Source organism: Ursus maritimus (assembly GCF_017311325.1).
Source record: "Ursus maritimus isolate PB19 chromosome X unlocalized genomic scaffold, ASM1731132v1 scaffold_X1, whole genome shotgun sequence".
Lineage (NCBI taxonomy): Eukaryota > Metazoa > Chordata > Mammalia > Carnivora > Ursidae > Ursus > Ursus maritimus.
The window spans coordinates 123,605,333-123,625,213 of record NW_024423319.1 but is presented as its reverse complement, the minus strand read 5'-3'; the positions used below and the strand labels follow the sequence as shown (position 1 = coordinate 123,625,213).

Sequence of the window (19,881 nt, the reverse complement as noted above, 5' to 3'; positions counted from 1 at the left end):
CCCATGTCCCCCAGCCCCTGGCAGCCACTATTCCACACTTTGCTTCTACCTGTTTGACTTTTTTTATTGTTAAGATTCCACGAATCGGTGAGATCACGCGGTATTTTTCGATCTGTGTTTTGCTTCCTGCACTTTGCATGCCGTCCTCCAGGTCCGTCCGCGTTGTCACAAAGGGCAGGATCTCCTTGCTTCTCACGGAGGAGTCGAGTTGCATGGCATGCAAGGACCACCTGCTCTTTACCCATCCGTCCATCGATGGGCCCTTGGGTTGTTTCCAGGTCTTGGCTGCTGGGAAGAACGCTGCTATGAACATGGGCGTGCAGATAGGTTTCAGATCCTGTTTTTATTTGCTTTGGGCAAATACCCAGGAGTGGAATCACTGGTCATAGGGTAGCTCTAGTTTTAATTTTTTTGAAGAACGTCCATTCTGTTTTCCAGAGTGGCTGCCCCAGTTTGCATTCCCAGCAACAGTGCAAGAGGGTTCCCCTTTCTCCACATCCTCGCCAACACGTTCTGCCCCGTCTTTCTGATGACGGGCATCCTGCCAAGGGTGAGGTCATGTCTCACTGGGATCTCCGTCCTGCCTGCATGCACACAAGGGGAAAGTTCCACAGCACGGCTGCAGCCACGGCTTCCAGATAATGTTGCTCAGGGAAAACTGGGGGGGCACAGGACTCAGGGTCCTTCTGTGCTGTTTCACTGCCTCGCCCACCCGTGCTACCACCACGTGGTACCGGGGTTCGGAGCCGGGGGACAGGGGCCGTGCCTCCGAAGGGTCCCTGGAGAGGTCGAAGAGCAGAGGCGGGCTGTGCTGGGTCACGCCGTCCCCGGAGCAGGGGCACAAGCGTCGGTCGTAGCAGGCCCCTGCACCCTCGGGGTGGAACCGTGGTGTCATGTAGTGGACCTTCCAGAGTCTTCCGCCTAAAGCAGACGGGGAGGTGGTCAGGGCAGGAGAAATGTGCTTGACAGTGAACACCTGACCTACGTACCAGCCCTGGGGAAATCATCAGCATCCCACCCAAATAAAAGGAGAGGAGAGAAGAAAAGCAGGTGGTTCTCCCAAGTGTGTATACACGCTGTGCTCCAGGCACATGCAGGGGAAGCAAACAGGACATGGCAGATAAGAAAGCCAATCAGAGGGCGGCACGGCGTGGAGCCCCCAGGTTCCCTTCCCCTGTACATGTGCCCAGCACCAGCCATCGTTCTCCATGATTCACTGATTCTTCTCAGCGTTTCAGAAAGAGATTTGCTCTGTGATAGTGCGTTTCACACGCCATCACGGCCAGGCTATGGCGCCCAGACATGCTGTCAAATACTAATCCATATGTCGCCATCGTGGGGGTTTTTTTTGGTTTTGTTTTGGTTTTTTTCTCCAGTGAGTTGAACATTTACATTACTAGACTGTCCTCCATGCCGTGGGTGGGCCTCACCCAATCAGGTGAAGGATGCAAGAGAAAGCTGACTGAGGTCCCCTAAAGAGGAAGGGATTCTGCCTGAGCTTCTAGCCTTTGGACTGAAGATGGCAGCATCCACTCCTGCGGGACTGCGGGCTAGCGCTGAAGATTTCAGACTCGCCAGTCCCCACAGCCACGTGAGACAATTCTTCAAAATCTCTCTTCTTCTACCCACCCATTCATCTGTATGTCTTTATGAACATGCGTTATCTACCTCTCTGTCCTCTGTCTCATTATCTATTAATCAATCTATCCTATCATCCATCCGTCATCTATCATCTATCCATCCAACCTTTATCCATCATCTGTCTATCCATCCATCCATCCATCTGTTCGTCCATCCATCCATCCATCCATCCATCCATCCATCATATCTATCTATCTATCATCTATCTGTCTGTCCGTCCGTCCGTCCATCCATCCATCCATCTACCCATCCATCATATCTATCTATCTATCTATCTCTCTATCTATCGTCTATCCATCTGTCCATCCATCCATCCATCATGTCTGTCTATCTACTATCCATCCGTCTGTCTGTCCATCCATCCATCCATCCATCCATCCATCCATCCATCTATGCATCTATCCATCTGTCCATCCATCCATCCATCCATCATGTCTGTCTATCTATCTTCTATCCATCCGTCTGTCTGTCCATCCATCCATCCATCCATCCATCCATCCATCCATCCATCTATGCATCCATCCATATGTCCATTATCTACCCATCCATCCACCCTCTTTCTCTTCTTCCCTCCCTCCCTCCATCCATCCACTTATCCATCCACCTACCTTCCTTCCTTCCTTTCTTTCCTTCCTTCCCTTCCTTCCTTCCATCCATCCCACACACTCTTGGTTCTGTTTCTCAGGGGGAACCCTGACTAATGCAAGCCCCCCTCCCCTGCACCGGGAGAAGGCATGTACTCACTGTCCTTCTCGTGCCAGCGTGCCGCATGGAGGTACTTCCCACAGTAATGAAACAGGAACTCATGTGCAGAGTGCTCAGCCGTCCCCCGAAGCAAGGGCACCAGGCTACGGCCATCGATCACCCTGATTCAGTGAAGAAACACAGGGAGGAATCAGACCAAGGCGGCTCAGGCTGCGTTGCACCTGAAAATGAAACTCCAGGCTTGTAAGGGCTCCTGCTAAGGGCAAGAGGAGCAGAGCTGGGCTGTCTCCCCAGCTCTGTCCAGACTGCAAGTCGTTGAGCAAGATGCATGTCATTATTTCTAAACCCAAAGTCACTACGTTGTGGGGTCATTTGTTACGCGGCACTCCATACGCAGTGAGCACACAGACATCTACACACCCTTCCGACCTCGCCTGTCATGGCCACGTGACCATATTTCTAAAAAGCCCTCCATCTGAGTTTAGCATACAAATGTAGTATTTTTCCTTACAGTTGTAAAACACTTTTAATTATACCCCAATTATGATGGTTCCATTTCCTGTGTCTCCGTGGCTGGGTCATGGTGTTCAGTGAGTTGGTGAAATGCCAGTCTGAGTGTTGCTGTGAAGGCATTTTTTGGATATGGTTAACATCCACAATCAGTGGGCTTTGAGGAAAGCAGAGGACCCTTCACAATGAAGGTGGGCCTCGCAGAATCAGTTGACGGCAGCCAAGAGCAAAAACTGAGGTTTCCTGAGACGATGGAATTCTGCCTCCAGACTGTACCAGGGAAATTCTGCCGGAGCCTGCAGCCTGCTGGCCTGACATAAGGATTTCATTTTGTCAGCCTCCACAACTGCCTGAGCCGATGCCTTACGATAAATGTCTGATTTTATAAACACGCAGACACCTGTACATACTACTGGTCTCTCTTATACGGAGGTATCTATTTGTTTCCTTAAAGGGAGTACTATCAAACCATTATCAGAATATTTACTGCTTTCTTTTTATCTTGTATTAGCAAGAGTCTTTGTTCCTGTGCTAATATCAAGGTGATAGATCATTTTAAAGCCTCTTCAACATATGGGCAAGAGATTTCTCAGGAAATGACAGGGAGATGTGTTTCAATGGATCGACTTCTAATGCTTTCATTTCCCTGCTATTGTGCTGAGTTATGAAATTTTACCAAATGGCAAAACGAGTAGATGGGCACAATATTGTATTTAATCGCGTTTTACTGAATATGATCGTTTTGCATTAGGCTGTCCCCTATATTTGAGGGATTCTCCCCTACGTGTGAAATAGTAAAAGGACCGCTGTCAGGAACTAGGGAGGAAGGAGGTCTCATTACACGTGTACCTGTCCTGGGGCACATCGCCGCCCCCCAGCTGGACCACGGTGGGGAAAACATCCATCAGGCTGGTGGGCTCGTGCATCACTCGGCCGGCCGGCAGCACCCCAGGCCACCGGAAGATCCCTGGGACGCGGATGCCGCCTTCCCAGCCCCCCATCCCTTTGCCACCTGTAAGTAAGTGCCATTAGAATTCTCCAGGAGATGGTCCCATCCACACACACACCTGGGCGCACCTGTCTGTCTGTGTACCTGGGTACTTCTGCACATAAAGGCACACGGTGGCAGCCTGCACTTCCCAAAAATGCTGGCAGCAATAATTCCAGAACCTCGTCACACCCCAATGGGCAGGTGGAGTCCATATGCTCTCCTCTTGAGATCTGGCAGGTCTCTGTGACCACCGGAACACACCCCATGGTGTGCAATGTGTGGCTTCAGACGTGTAACTGGCACTGGGATTTCACACCGTGCACAGCTGGTGGCCCCATCTTCCTCTGTCCCTTTTCTTTCTGGAAGGACTAGGAATTGGGTCTGGGACCCCCTGCTTCTCCTCCTCTCCCACCTGCTCCCCATACCATCCACCTGTTCCTTTGCTCCTTTTCCTGGTTCTTCTTCATTTCTGGGACCCTTAGCAATGGGTTGGGGCCCAGGTTGGCTCCTCAGGAAATGCATGTAAGTATTGATAAAGCAATCCTATGTTACCGAAGCAGAGTTGTAAACAGGGAGGGATGTGTTGAGAATCTTGCTAAATAAATGCTTCCTTCTTGCAGGTCACAAAGTGTAATGTGCTTGCCTCTGTTTTGCGCTGCTGTGTAACAAGTTACCACAAATCATCAGCCTCACTCCTGCGTATTAGGTCTCCGTTCTGTATGTGGGAAGTTGGGTGTGGCTTGGTGGGCACTGTGTTCTGGGTCCCACCGTCGGAAATCAAGGGCTAGGCTGTTTGCAGAACATACCACCAGGGACGATGAGAGAATATACTCTGCAGCTTGGGGATGTATATGGAGGACTGGAGGGAAAAGCCACTTCCAAGTCAAAGAAAACAGACGCCATCGACTCTCATTATTCCCCGGAGTGATGTTCTGCAAACTCGCCACACAGACCCAGTTAGTACACACTGAACCATGACGCTAACAGAGGGCTAACAGAGGGAGACTCTGTTCCCTGTATTTTCATCAGCCAATTGGTGTATTTCTGTGTGTTTTGGTGGAAAGACTCCTTATTGAGTGGACATCATGATTCACTGGCATTGAACTCACGGCCAACAGCACTAGAACTCCCATCTGGATGAAGCCAACCTAACACCCTCATTTTCTCCATAAGGCTCATGGCAAACTTCTTGCCCTTGGGAACAGGGGACAGCCCTTCAGCACTACGGTCAGGAGCCATTTGAAGCAGCAAAGTCACCAACAAAAAGCAAACAAAACTGCAAAAACGTGGCCACGGAAGAGACCGTGAAAAGGACACGTTTATAGTCTCAGAGATGAAATGTAGGCACAGGGTAGCCTCCCCCAACCTTAGTGGAGAACACGCACGTTGGGCGGCTAATATGCGTACTGCTGTTCAAATGAGGGCAAAGGCATCGCAAATTATGGATTTTGGGGTTACAGATAAATTTGAGCAAGGAGATGAAGTCATAAACATGGAATCCATGAATCATGCAGAACGACTGTATCAGGCTTTTAAAAAGATGGCCATATGAAGGTGTCACGCCGTCAATCTCGCATGACATTGTGGAATACAGGGACACGTACAACCGAGGTTGTAGTTACTGTGCTACCCATGAGTTAGGATGGCATTTACTTTAATTTTATCTTAATTATTTATTTGTATATCTCATTCTTCTGCTAACGTGTAGACCCTTTAAGGGAAGCGCATGTGTGTTTTTTTTTCTCTCTCTTGGCATCTGGATAGAATTTGGAGTATAACAGCAGCTCAAGAAATCCCCCTTTGCAAGCACACTCTTTTCCCCTCTGCGTGCTCTCCAGCCTATACCGCTGAGAATCGTTAGGGGGGTCCCGTAATGCCTTTTAACCCCCAATATCCATTGGTCTCACCTCTGAATATTCCGTTCCATCCCCCCAGCTGGCCGTGTTCATCTCTTGCCTCCAAATGTCCTCCGTGATCAGAGGTAAAATACGTGAATGTCGTGTTTTTCAAACCGTTTACTTCAACAGCTTTGAGGATTTCGCCTTGAAGAGAAATGGAACAATTCAGGACAGAGCTGGTGACACAGCATCCACGAATTCTACGTAACTTTCTTGCTAGAAAGTCCCATCAGGGGGCTCTGCAGTCACCAGGAGACCGCTGTTATGAACGTGACCACAAAGTGTGTACCCCTATCTGATTTTCCTGATACCACAGGATTCAGAATCTTGTTTACAAAGTTATCACAAATACAGAAAACAGAATAAACACCTAAAGCTAACACGGCAGCAATGGGGTGTTCTGAACGGGCACTGTGGGCTCGCATACATGTGTCCATAATGAGTGCATGCCGGGGGGGCGGGGGCGTGGTAAGAAAGGGTTGGATGGGAGAACCCCATCGAGATAGGAGGAAGCCAGAGCTGCAAGGATCCACCTGTGGTTTTGGCACATGGGGGCCAAGGCTCAAGAGAGCACAGCCATCTACAAGCCAACCACTCGCTTTATCCACGGAGACCAAACGCACATGTAAAGCACTGAAAGTAAAGATTTTAAACCGCACGGGCATGCATCGCAGTGAAATGCATGTTTTTAAAGCATGATGTAATCCACCCTCCCATTTTGGGGGTGTTTGCCTCTTTAGTTGGTCTACGGTAGCCCTATGCTTCTCCCAGGATCAGCCCTCAGATCCTGCAAGGGTTTAGATGTCTACGTTCTTTGAAGAATCTATATACACTTGAAACTAAGGTAACACTGTGTATCAACTCTACTTCAACGTGAAAACAATCTACAATCCCAACGGATCTCTCCAGGCTTCCTCCAGGCCGTAGGAGGAAAGCGATGTTGGTCTGTTGCCCTGAACGGTACTGTTCTTGCTTCACTTTCTGCAATGTCTCATGATGGCTCCGTTTTCTTTTTTTTTTAAGATTTTATTCATTTATTTGAGAGAGAGATAGAGCATGAGTGTGGGGGAGAAGCAGAGGGACAGGGAGAAGCAGACTCCCCACTGAGCAGGGAAAATGATGTGGGGCTCGATGCCAGGACCCTGGGACCATGACCTGAGCCGAAGGCAGATGCTTAACGGAAGTGCTGAAGGAGCATGTGAATGATACGGGCAACTTCCCCCCTCTTCTTTGCCTTTTCTCTTATTCTTTATTGCAACTTGTTTCCGAGCGAGGCGGCGGCCCATCTGTTACCAAAGCTGAGCGGTGAGGCCGAGACTGAACGAGGCATGGCCGCGCCTTGACTTACCTACAAGCCAGTCCATCTCCTCCACGTTGTCACCATATAAGCCGTGCTGGCTCTTCCCGAGAAAGTGTTTTGTGGTCGCCAGGGGAATGTGTACGTGCAGCAAGGACACGAAGAGGAGGAACGGCCTGTGCTTATTTCTGAAAGAAGAAAAACATCCTTCACAGATGATGACACCTGTTTCAACACCATTCGATCCACCTGAATCCTTGGAACCCGTGTCCCCATTGGGGCTGGTTTAAAGAATCCCAAAGATGATAAAGAGAGTCAGGTGCTAGGAGAACTCGCCTCTTCTTTAAAAAAGGGATTACCTTTTTTAAAAAGATTTTATTTATTTATTTTGACAGAAAGAGAGAGAGAGAGAGCACAAGCAGGGGGAGGAGCAGAGGCAGAGGGAAAGGCAGGCTCCCCACTGAGCAGGGAGTTTGACATGGGACTCGATCCCAAGACCCTGGGATCAAGACCTGAGCCGAAGGCAGACCCCCAACCGGCGGAGCCACCCAGGCGCCCCAAAAACGGGACTACCTTTCAATATAAGAAACTGCCTCGTGTAGCATGCGACCCGCCGTTGTTTCCAAAACCATGGGCTGCTCTGTGACGTCATGGTTTCTCATCAGGATACAGTTCCAACGACGTACAAACCCGAAGCTGGCGTACCAGGTGACGAAGAAGAGGAAGACGAGGCCGGCTGCACCCAGGACGACCTTCCAGGACACAGAGATCAACCCGCACGTCTTGCCAACAGCGACGGTCAGGACCCCCAGGGCCGCCATCTGGGTGTAAAGCCGCAGCCTGGCTCTCGTCACGGCGTCCAGTTCCGGGCTCCCGCCTGGCCGACAGTCGTTCACCAGCGTGAAGGGCATGCCGTAAAAGTAGTCGAATCCGTGGTTCAGGGGGTGGTGGCAGTGGTCAGTGCGGGATTCACAGTTTACACCCTGATGCCACTTTCCTGAAAACAAGAGAGAGACGTGAAACAAGAAGACCCACGGGAGGCGGTCTGTCTGACGCCAACCACCTTCCGATAATTTGGGTGCTCCAGGGACAACGATGGTACGCAAACAGCAAAACCCGCAGGAGAAAAGGAACATGACAGAAGTTCGAGATTGAGAGGAAGACGTTGAATGTGTTTGATACGGGTGTGTTTTCCCATGGTTACATCGCACTTCGCAATTACTGAGCAAACGTATGGAGGTCATAACCTTTATCAAGAGATTAAAGGTTTAAGGTTTTCTGGACCGTTAGGAATTATAAGTTTGCATCCCTAGACTCTCCTGCTATTAGATAACTCAGAAAATATCACTTACCGGTATTTCTTACTTAAAAGACAGCTACGTGATAACAGGCGTTGGCTCTAGAATAATTTTACGACGAGTAGAAGCAACCAACTCGCTCCACTCATTATTACGCAAGAAATGCTCATAATAGATTTTTTCCAAAGGGAGTAATCTTATAATATCATCGAGATGGAACACGAGGAAGCCCATATATCAAATTCCAGCAGGATATACAAGAATTGGGTTCTCTCCAGAAGCTCAGCCAGCTTAAATTTAGCTACAAAATACGACAGAAAAGGGTCCACCGTACCATTTGCCACAATTTCCGAGTGCAGAGGTTAAACCGGGTCCCCGCCCTGCGCTTCCCTCCCATGACTCACTACGCGTCTCCAGGACCTATAGAATCGGTCCTTGATCCAAACTCGGGGACATGCCTTTACATGCCTGCTTACGTTTAAGGAAGCGAAAATGCTGGGAGGGGGTGAAACAGGTGGAGAAGAAAAGTATACAGACAGTCTCCATCTTGTCCACTTTCCACCACTTGGAACGTGAACAGCTAAATACAGATGGGGTGTGAGCACCAGAAGAATAAAGATTCACAGAAGGAACTGCTACGCACACCTGCAATTGCAGCAAACACAAAATAAATCTACTTATTTTGTTTTAAACACAATTCCACCCACAGACTGGAGATATGTGGGTGGTTGTGGGGTCAAGGACATTGACCCAATGGTGGTGAGTTGGTAATGCAAAGGTCCAGTCAATTTGGGTGGCTAAGAAGTTTTGCTCTACTTCTTAGGATTGAAAGAGAAATACAGGTGATGGAGCGGATGCGTGCAAAGTCCTTGGAAATGTCCTTGAAAATGGCAGATGCTATGTTCTGAATATGTGTGTCTCCCTAAAATTCCTATGTTGAGACCTGACCCTGAGGTTGATGGTATCTGGAGGTTGGACCTTGGAGAGGAGATTGGGTCCTCAGGGTGGAGACTCCTGTGAATGGGATTAGTGCCCCAGAGAGACCCTCGCCCCTTCTCACATGTGAGGACACGGAGAGAAGACGGTCCTCACCAGACACGGAGAGAAGACGGTCCTCACCAGACACGGAGTCTGGATCTTGGACTTCTCAGCCTCCGGAACTGTGGGAAGTAAATCTACATAATCTCTACTTCTAACATAGCAGGACACTTTTAAAGGGGGGAAGGTGGTTACCCCTCCATGCAGCCAATCACCACCCTGACAAAGTGGGGGTATCACAGTCCCCTCTGAACTCAACAGTGACTCCTGAGTGTGGAAGAGCTGGTGAGGAATCGAACGGGACCCCAGCACACAGAGACCCGACCCAGCCCTCCCTTGACCGAGGGGAAGACGCCCTGGTCATCTGGCCTCTGGTTCCTGTAAGACGGGATGCTACGTCCAGGCACACAGGCTGAGCAAGGAATGAAAGCGGTCATGAGCCATCTGGTCCATGACAGGTGGGCGCCCATCTGTAAAGAAGTCACCTGGCAGGTGTCGGAGTGCCGTTCTCAGACAGGTGGTGTTATAAGGTTGGCCCTTGACTAACGATGTGTGAGAATTGGCTCTCCAGAGGATTCCCATCATTCCCTAACGGATAAGTGTGGCTCTGAGTCTAAAATGCTTGCACAAAGTGGTTTTGCCGAACACCTGCTTTCCTTCTGGAGGCTGGAGTTTTGGCGGGGGGGGAGGGTGCCAGGCAGCAGGTGCCTATGAGACCAGCCCCTCACACAAAGCCTGGGAATGGAAGAGAAAAGGCAAATCTCCCAAGATGTTGAATTAAAATTGCTTGTCAATGACAGAAGTTCCAGAAGCGTGACCAAGAGAGATCAGATGGGGCCAGCACCCGATTTTGGTTCTGACAGGTGACTTTTTCGCCTTGAAGGGAAACAGGTGTTCTTCACGGTTGCTCCTCAGGCTCCCTGAATGGTATGAGTACCTATGAGGCCGGTTGCATAACCTTGCTGCTGTAGGATTCTCGCAAATGTGGTTTCGTTCGCGGGGAGTCCGCCCGATCCCCCGTTCCACTGCAGGACGCGGTAGCCGTCATCGGCTTCCATGCCTGTGGAGCAGAGCAGAGAGCAAGCACTCAGTCTCCCTTGACTGCAGCAGGGGATGAACCCGGCCCACACCTGTGGACTCTTCACCCTGTCTGGGGCAGGTCTGGGCTGTCACAATTGCAGGAAGGGGTACTACTGGCCTCTGGTGGGGGAAACACCCTGCAGTGCCCGGGATGCCCCCACCACAGAGAATCATCCAGCCCAAATGTCAGCAGTGAGGGATTGAGAAACCCTGCCTTGGCATGAGAGATTCTCTCTCTCTCTCTCTATCATCCATCCATCCATCCATCCATCATCTATTCATCTATCAATCCACCCACCCATCTATTCATCTATCTACCTATCTATCCACCTATCAATTAATCTATCAATCCAACTATTATCTATCCATCCATCTATTCATCTATGTATCATTTATCTATCATCTATCCATCTATTAATCTATCATCTACCAAAAAATCTATTATCTATCTATCTATCTATCTATCTATCTATCTATCTATCATCATCTATCTCTTTTATCCATGATATGGCAGTGGTTCCCAAACAAAAGTAGTTCTGCCCCCCAGGGAACAACCGGCAATGCCTGGAGACCTCTTTGGTTGTCACAACTCGGTGGGGAGCTGCTACCAGCATCTTGCACATAGAGACCTGACCCCCAGTACCCCAGAATGTGAGTGTGTTTGAAGATAGGGCCTTTGAAGAGGTCAAAATGAGCTCATCGGGGTGGGCCCTGATCCCATAGGACTGGGGTCCTTGTAAGAAGAGGAGGCGAGGACACAGACACTCACAGAGGGACGACCATGTGAGGACAGAGGGAGGAGGCAGACACTACACGCCCAGGAGAGAGGCCTCAGGAGGAACCAGACCTACCCACGCCCTCAGACTGCCAGCCTCCAAGACGGTCAGAAAATTAATCTCTGTTGGGTCCATCTGTGCTATTCGGTACGGCAGCTCAGACAGACTAATACGACAACAGTCCAATATGTGAATGTACCAGTTTATTCACCCACTCCTGCCCCGATGAACTGTGTCCGTGTTTGCACCGTACAAACAGTGCTGCTGTGAACGTTCTCATTCCGTCTTCTGCAGAACGTGCGTGTGTGTACATGCTGGGCACATACTTTGGAAAGGCGAGGTCATGGGCGTGCATGCGTTCAGCTGAAGACGACACTGACAAATCAGGGCCCTTCCTGCAGCCTCAGAGTGCCTCTCACCAACCTCTTCCTTGTTCCTCCCTGATTCTGACCCTCCTGCTTCCCCCTTAGAAGGACCTCTCTGGGGGCACCTGGGTGGCTCAGTTGGTTAAGCGTCTGCCTCTGGCTCAGGTCATGATCCCGGGGTCTTGGGATCGAGTCCTGCATCGGGCTCCCAGCAGACCCCCTGCTTCTCCCTCTCCCTCGCTACTCTCTCTCTCTCTGTGTCAAATAAATACAAATTTTTTTTTAAAGGACATTTTCGATGACGCTGGGCCACCTGGATAATCTAGGATAAAGTTCCCATCTCAAGATCCTTCACCTAATTCCATCTTCAAAGTCCCCTTTGCCATATAAGGAAACATTCGTCCACTCTGGGAATTAGGATGTGGGATCTTTGGGGACCACCATTCGGCTCCCTACACGATCCCCCAGAGCCTGTCTGAAATCATGACTACACATCAAGACTGACTGAATTTTTTAAACAAATAAACACAAAGTCAACCATAACCAGACACCCCAAGAAAGTTCCGGTCTCTGAATTCCCAATCAACCCAGTCATCGCACGACTACCTAAAACACAGTATGCTTTATGTAAGTTCAAGGTGATGCCACTTCTGATTCTATCTGCACTATTTTCCCTGGATCTCAACCATCGCTAATAATATTAAGGACAAGAAATGAGCGGATGCAGACGTGCCACTTTCTCGGTCGTCCCCGCAACACTCACCTGATCGGAAGGAGTGCCTCCCCGTGAGAAAGGAAGATCGGCTGGGGGTGCAGACGGGGGCGGCCGCCAGGTGCTGGGTGAGCTTCACACCTTCCTCTGCAAGCCGGTCGATATTGGGTGTCCTGAGCAAACCACACACAAACATCCCGGTCAAGACGGTGCTTACAGGGATCCCTGCACTGAAATGCATGGCACGGAGGACATCAGTATTTCTTGAGGGTTTTACCATCAGTTGCATATGCTGTCTTGCAGAGGCAGATGGACCCACCCCCAAAACCACCAGCATGAGCACATGTACAGAGGACCACTTGCTGCAAAAGGTGCTGAGCCCTCGTCCCGGGATCCTGGGCCGCAGCCCAACCCACTGCATGCATAGCCACCATCTGAGCCCACCACCATCACCCAAAGGTCTTGGCCACCAGAAACAAGCTTCCCTTGATGCTCTTGCTGTGTGTAGCCATAACAGTTGTGCGCCATCTTGTTTTTGCTGTCTGCTCTCATCAGCCAGGAAGCTGTGGACACATCGAGCTGTTTGCTTGCAAAGGTGGGTCCTTTAGACCTTTACTCTTTGCTCCTCTGTGAACACGCTCTATTTCACAAATGGGAAACAGCCTTCCCAGTCGAATGGGGAAGGAGTGCCCCTTTCCTGCCTACACCACCCGGTTTCCATGTGGATGGGTTAACTAGCAGAGACAAGTGAAGTAAAGAGAGCAGGAAGACAGCAAGACCAAAGGCACTGGCTGATTTAAAGTGGACGGAATACAATCTAGGAGAGCTGATACCTAAAACTTCCTTACTGGGCAGGTGGTCCGATGGCCCCAAGGTCAACGGGATCTTTGGAGGGAACCTGAGGCATGGGTGGAGGGCTTCCTTGCTGAGCATGAGTGCTGGCGGAGGGTGCTGAGGGACTTGAGAGTGGTCCACAAGCATTACCTACTGGGGAGAAGAGCCTCTGAGGGTCCTTGTTCTCCCAGCGCTGTAGGAGGGGATCGCAGAAGTGACTGCGGCTTTGTTGAGGGTCTGGGCAGCCCCAGGCTGAGTCATGGGGCCAGTCAATACTATTTTCTTGGACACAAGCCACTTCCAAAGCCCTGTGACCCAGACTGCTTACTAGTGGGGGGATGCCAGTTGTCTCAGAGGGTCCCTGTCCATAAGTTTTGTGGAGAGAGGATACAAATAAGATGAACCCTGAAAGAGCTATTAGTCAACTGAAGGACGTCTAGGAGCCGGTGGGCATCCCAAAGTCCTAGTGTGGGTTTTCGTGTTCAAGAACTTCTGATGCATCGAGATCACCGCCAAGACCAACCTCCGAACGTTGCCGTAAATACCTTTCTTCCTAACTCAGATGGTGTTGCCAATTTTGAAGAATACATTTTTAGTTTTAATTTCTGCTTTTGTTTTGGTCCCTCTGTGTGACCACAGTACATGTTGTCTGAAAAAAAAATGAAAAATTACAAGTGTAGTCTTCAAAATCCTTGAAGCTGGTTAAGCACCAAGGTCATGGGCAGGAGGAAAGTGCTCAAAAGATGTTTGGTGTGAATGCATGGGAGGTCAGTAAGTAACTTCTGAGTTAGTGTAGTAATATAGTAACATAACAATTCTGGAGACTCTTAAAGGGAAAAGCTGCATTTTTGGACTCGCTGTTATCTTTAGTCCCAACGATTTCTTGGTCAATGGAGTGATCTCCCCGTTGGCAAGGAGACAAGCAAAGCTGGGAGGTGGAGCCACTCGTCCCTGGTGATGGAGCTAGAAAGGGCCAAAGGAGGGTTTAAACACCTCCTTAAATCGCACCTGATCCGTGTGACTTAAAAAATCCAGCGAGTGCGGCGTTCTGGAGGTTGTGGCTCAAACATCTCTACCCTTAGACTCACACCTTCCATTAATCGTGGATTTTCCGATGCTTTACAACCACCCATCCACTTTGTGACCACTATGGCTTTTTTCCTGATGGCTTTGTTCCTATTTAAAGACAGAGTGCCCTTTGTCCTCTTGCATGGAAGCTGTGGTCTGTACTCCTTCAGCTGTGGCTACCAGCCCGTCCTACATGCCCGGAAACCACAGCTGAAGCCAGCACTGCAGACACCTGCTACTCTGGGCCGCTGCTGCGGCCCTGCCGCGCCTCTGTTTCCGGAGAATAGCTGAGTCAGTCAAGGTGGGTCTGGCCGCTTTGGTCACCTTTGACTCTTTTTACAATGGCAACCAACTGAAATATAAATGCTGTTAGTAAAAATCACCCATTCGGTACTCATGCTGGTTGTGTTCAATAACCCAATTGTAAAAATTTACTTTTGTTTTTTTGACTAAATTATGAACACGCCTTGGAAGGGCTTATAGGATTCTACCAATTAAGTATCATTTTAATAATTATAATTTATAATTACCAAATAAGTATAATATTAGCTCTGACCTATTTTTCAGTTTACAAAAGTTCTATCTCTAGTTTGATATCCAATAGTCCATTTATCTATAATCTACCAATCTATCATCTTTCTACCCATACTTCCATCTTTCCATCCATCCATCCGTCCATCCACCCATGTATCTTCCCATACATCATCCATCCATCCATCCATCCATCCATCCATCCATCCATCCAAGTTTCCATCCATCCATCCATCCATCCATCCATCCATCCATCCAAGTTTCCATCCATCCATTCATCCATCCATCCATCCATCCATCCATCCATCCATCCATCCATCCATCCATCTTTCCATCCATCCATCCACCCACCCATCCATCTTTCCATCCATCCATCCATCCATCCACCCATCCATCCACCCGTCCATCTTTCCATCTATCCATCCATCCATCCATCCATCCACCCATCCATCCATCCATCCATCATTTGTCTGTCTAGCTATCTACCTCTCTTCTATCAAGTATTTATCTCTTACAGATGTCTTCATGATTATCTACACACTGGAACAGAATGAAAAACACCACAGGTTTCAACCTCAGCACAGATATCTTCTGCTGCAGAATCTCATTTCTCTACTTGTTAAAAGATTCCTTAAAACAGGAAAAATGCTACTGGTTTTAAATTCTGTGCTTCTCAATCAATTTATGTCAATTCCTTCTTTCCCTAACCAAGTTGACTGGCAAATAAAATCCTAAAATACTGCTCTCAAGTGCCTTTCATTTTTTTATGCATTCTTTTTCTTTTAAATAACCCTCTGGCCCGTGGGATCAGATATTTTTATTTAAAAAACAGAGAGAAAGCATGAGAGTGTCTGAGAAGGATATAAATATGGTGAGAAACAGCCCAGTGACTCTCAGGGAAGGAATGGAGGGGCAGGGCATAAATGAGATTTTCCTCAAAGAAGAGAGATTTTTTCTTCCTATCATGCTAATAAAACAAGCAGCTTCCACATGTATTTACACACTTGTCTCTGACGTTAACACACGTTTGGTGTGGCTTTGCTCTCAGAGCCTCAGGGGGTCACTTCCATGTTTTGCATCATGGACCCAGAAGGAAAGGTGGAGATCATCCAATGGCGCCATATCAAGAGGGGAAACTGAGGCTGGACGTATGACTGATGGCACAGCTCTTCAGAAGCAGGGTCGGGGCCACAGAGCCAGTCGTGGGGCTCCCTCTTCTGTCCTGACCTCCTGCTCCCCTCTCAGTGGCTACACATTCATTGCACACCTCATGGGTTCTCGACCTCCCTTTCTTAGGAGGCAGGATATGAAAGACAGACCCGGTGTGTCCCTCACGAGCGACCGGAGTGACTGACAAACAAGGGTGTCCGACCCCTGATTCTGAACGTAAGCCCCTTCTAGCATGGAAGTTGCTGGAGAGAATTCTATGGGATGGATTCACTGGTGCAGAGTGGCTTATATGCTAGAGGAGTCGGAATGATTTCACAGCAAATCTCCGAAGGATGTCTTATATACTATAAGGGGAGCCAAGTCGCCTCGAAAGTAAAGACAGTTTCTCTAAACTGAGTGGTTCTTAAACGTCTTCGCCCGTCAGACCTGATTGCTTACTTGGGCAGAATTTTTCAAGGGGGTGTGCCCTGCTCGCATTAGGGTGGGTGGACGTGCGGTGGAGCAACGTTCTGAAGGCCAGGGAAGTGCAGTAGGTGTGGGCAGAATGGCCACATTCCTTTTGGGCGGATGGCGAGGGGCATGGCCCCCACACCTGTAAGGGGCACCCTGCAACCCATGTAGACATGGGCTCAATGTCTTCATCAGTGAGTCAACGCATTAAATTAAGAGAACATCTTTGCCGGCTTTAGGATGCCCCAAAGACCCTCCTTCCACTCTGCCTGTTTTAGTTGGAAGGAGAAACACCGGACATTAAAAAAAAAAAATCATGGGGGCTGCCCCCTAGGGGTGGTAATGGGCGTGCAATCCCAGTCTCTTAATTAATTTCTTAATGGGCTCAGATTTCTTTACTCAAAGCAGCAGGCCACAGAAGGTCCTGCGGGGTTAGGAATTCATCCTACGAACCCTGGGGGACACGATTCAGTCCATTACAGGAAGTGATGGCTCAGAGAGGGCAAGGCGTTCTCTTGGGGTATGAAAATCTTCTAAAATGCATTGTGGTGATGGATGGACTTGTCTGAAGATACCAGAAGCCAATGAATTGTCCACCTTAACTGGGTGAGTGGTCTGTTCTGGGAAGAATAACTGGGCAGGCTCAGTGTCGGGGAGGAAGATCCCTGGATACACAGGGCAGATTTCTGCTGCTGTTGGAAAGGCCGTGACCAGAAGGGGTGGGCCTGGGTCTGTGTAGGCCGGTCCCACAGTGGGCAGTTAATACAAGGCAGATGGTGTGATGCTGGGGTGGGGGTCTTCCTAAAAGAAATGGAATGAGGTACTTTTCTATGTTTTTTCCTGCTGTTGCACAGACCTCGCAAACATCAGTGTCCACGTTGGCCAGCAGGGATGGCCTAGGAGCCTGTGTACTGTGGACACGCGCTGAGCTCCCCTACAGTGTGAATAGCAGCCTCAGAGCTGCCATTTCCTAATTCCCAGTATTTGTGAATAGGACCTGACTTGGAAATGGGGTCTTTACAGGTGTGATTAGTTAAGGATCTAGGAATAAGCTCACCCTGGATCAGGGTGGCCCTAAATCCAATGACGGGGTCCTCAGAAGACACAGAAGAGGAGACAGACACAGACGAAGAGCCACATGAGGACGGAAGAAATGGGAGAGACGTGGCCACAAATCCAGGGATGCCTGAAGCCCCAGAAGCTGGAAGAGGAAGGACCCTCCCCTGGAGTTTCAGGACGGACCACGGCCCTGCCCCACCTGGATCTCAGCAGCCCTGCCCCGCCTGGATCTCAGCAGCCCTGCCCCGCCTGGATCTCAGCAGCCCTGCCCCGCCTGGATCTCAGACTTCCCGTCTCCAGGACTAAAACAGAAGAAATTCCTGTTGTCTAAAGTTACTCCATTTGTGGTCCTTTGTTAAGGCAGCCCTAAGAAAGGAATTCACCCTCCCACCAGAGTGCCATGTTGTTTGAACATTTCAGTTTAGGACCCTGCTTTCCGGTCAAAAAATAATTTACTTGGTGTTCAGATCTGATGCGCTAAGGACTTTCCCACGACAGGTATATTTTCAATGCACTGTTCAGCCAGATGTCCCGGCTAACACACACAGACACACACACACACAGGGTACCAGGACCACCAGCATCACCAGCACATTATACCTGAGTGTGTCGTTCCCATAGCAACCAAGATCCCCAATGCCAAGGTCGTCTGCCATTATCAGTAGAATATTGGGTTTAAGCGCATTTGCTGCTTGTAACTCGGAAGTCCTCAGGAGCAAACACAGGAGTAGAACCCACAGAGAGTCCCTGGAGAGACAAACAAAGAGGCCAAAAGGAATGTCTAGGATTTGGAAAGTCCAGGGGGCATTGCAAAGCGTATTGCTCGGAAGGCACGGGCATTTGCCCTAAAGGAGGATTTACCAAGGGATCGCATCCAAGCGCTGGTCCCTTTGTTCTGACTGCTCGCAAACTAACACGGGGCGCGGAAAACTGGAACGCGCTAGGGTTTTGTCCGGGTACCTCCTCCCCACTCCGTCGGTCACTAATCCTGCTACTTCTGTGGGGCGCTCCCTAAAGGGCTGGATAAGAGGGCTGAGCCCTTGCCTTCCGGGACGCGCCTCCCTCCCTTTCCCGCTGTAAAGGCGGCCAGAGCGCGCCTTCCGTCCCCGGGGCGACCCCACAGGAGGGAGGCGGACCCAGAGGCTCGGAGCAGCGGGGAACATGCATTTTAAAAGTTAGAATGTGGGATTCAAAGCACCCCCGCCACCACAGGGAGACACAGCACTGCTGGTGTGACCCAGGAGTTACAACAAGGACGTGGAGCTCGCGTTGCCAGCAAGGCCGGGGCTCTTCCCGCCCCAAAACCGGGAGGGATGCGGGGCCTGGGCGCCCTGATCCTCATTCCTGGTTCCTGGCTGGGAACAGGAGCGTGCCCCGGGGTCCCCAGCAGGGCCCCAGTGCTGTCCCGTTCGCCGATTGCACCCTGGGGCGCCAGCAGTCCGGAGCAGGGGGACAGGGACTGAGAAGGCCCGGGCGGGACGGGGCGTAGGCGGAGTGTCGAGAGGGTGGCCGCATTCCGGACGGGGGACGGGCCTGGCGCGTCTTAGAGGGTGGTGGGGAGGGGTAGGAGGGGTCTCGGGGGACTGGACCTGTCTTAGTGTTGGAGTTGGAGGCCTCGGCTCCGCTCTTGTTGGGGGGGGGCGGGGCCGTGTAAGAAGGAGGAAGAGGCGCGTTTTGGGAGGCGGGGATCCAGGGGCTGGACCGGACGTGTCTCGAAGTGGGGGAGGGTGCGGCCGTGCTGGGATGGGGGGGAACGGAACAAAGCGGGGATGTGGGGGGAGGAAAGGAGCTGGGGGACAGGGACGTGTGCTAGAGAGGGAGACGCCGCCGTGCTATTGGGGGGTACGGAATCGAGGGGACCGGGCGTATCGTGGAGAGTGGGGTTTGGGGACACGGCCGCGCTCCGGGGTTAGGTGGCGGGAAGCGGGAGGGGGCGTGTGCTAGACCGTGGGGGCACGCAGCAGGGCTCCGAGGGCTCGTGGGGAGGGGTACTCGGGGCCAAGGAGCTTGTGGTACGCAGTGGGGGATGGGACCAGGCCTCGCTCTGCAGGGGCGTGGCCTCCAAGCACAGCCTGGCGGCTCCCCTTCCTCTCGCCCTCACTCCCTCTCCTCCCTTTTCCTGCGTCTGGCTTCCTCTCCCTTCCCCTCCAACGCCACCTCTCCCGTCCCGCGTCCCTGCGACTGCGAAGCGAACGTATAGCTGAGTTTGGGTGACTCCAAGGCGCACACATCGCCCGCCCGTCCCGGGGGCCACGCTCGCCCAGTGCGCACCCTCCCCAAGCCCCCATCCCGGTCCCGAGTGGGGGCCGCGTCTCCGAGCCCCGCGCACCTGGCAGCGGGCGCCATGCGTCCCCTCGGAGCCCTGGGTCCCATGGCCGCGCGCGGGCACGGCGCGCAGGACTCTGCCCCTAGCGCGCGGCGTCCGGACCCGCCCACGCCGCCGAGCCCCCCCCCCCCC

The 19,881-nt window shown here is 50.9% G+C and overlaps 1 protein-coding gene and 1 long non-coding RNA gene across 7 annotated transcripts; one reads left to right on the top strand and one right to left on the bottom strand.

Moving 5' to 3' along the window:
* Positions 1-46: 46 nt before the first annotated feature.
* ARSD (arylsulfatase D) lies at positions 47-19,851 on the bottom strand. Of its 6 annotated transcripts, none has more exons than XM_040634807.1 (10): positions 19,753-19,851; positions 18,024-18,170; positions 12,363-12,541; positions 10,316-10,438; positions 7,616-8,039; positions 7,094-7,230; positions 5,755-5,889; positions 3,706-3,868; positions 2,386-2,507; positions 47-921 (listed from the first exon to the last, which is right to left on the bottom strand). In XM_040634807.1, exons 1-10 carry the CDS (start codon positions 19,794-19,796, stop codon positions 557-559), a joined length of 1,839 nt encoding a protein of 612 aa, XP_040490741.1. In that variant the 5' UTR covers positions 19,797-19,851; the 3' UTR covers positions 47-556. The 6 variants fall into 6 exon arrangements, with proteins under 6 accessions (XP_040490741.1, XP_040490747.1, XP_008692540.2 ...); XM_040634813.1 differs by having other exon boundaries at positions 12,363-12,484; XM_008694318.2 differs by lacking the exon at positions 19,753-19,851 and adding an exon at positions 19,013-19,033.
* LOC121103738 lies at positions 13,821-15,487 on the top strand. Its single transcript, XR_005835952.1, has 2 exons — positions 13,821-14,514; positions 15,262-15,487. It is a non-coding gene; the product is annotated as an uncharacterized LOC121103738 (long non-coding RNA).
* Positions 19,852-19,881: the final 30 nt, after the last annotated feature.

Bases quoted from the DNA above. Each gene is read 5' to 3' on its own strand.
- ARSD (XM_008694316.2), bottom strand. From the start codon at position 18,586: ATGTTCCCCGCTGCTCCGAGCCTCTGGGTCCGCCTCCCTCCTGTGGGG. The intron at 3,869-5,754 runs GTGAGACCAATG...ACTTACTTACAG, and splicing joins ATGGAACGGAATATTCAGAG to GTGGCAAAGGGATGGGGGGC. The intron at 2,508-3,705 runs GTACACGTGTAA...TCACTGAATCAG, and splicing joins GGCGATGTGCCCCAGGACAG to GGTGATCGATGGCCGTAGCC.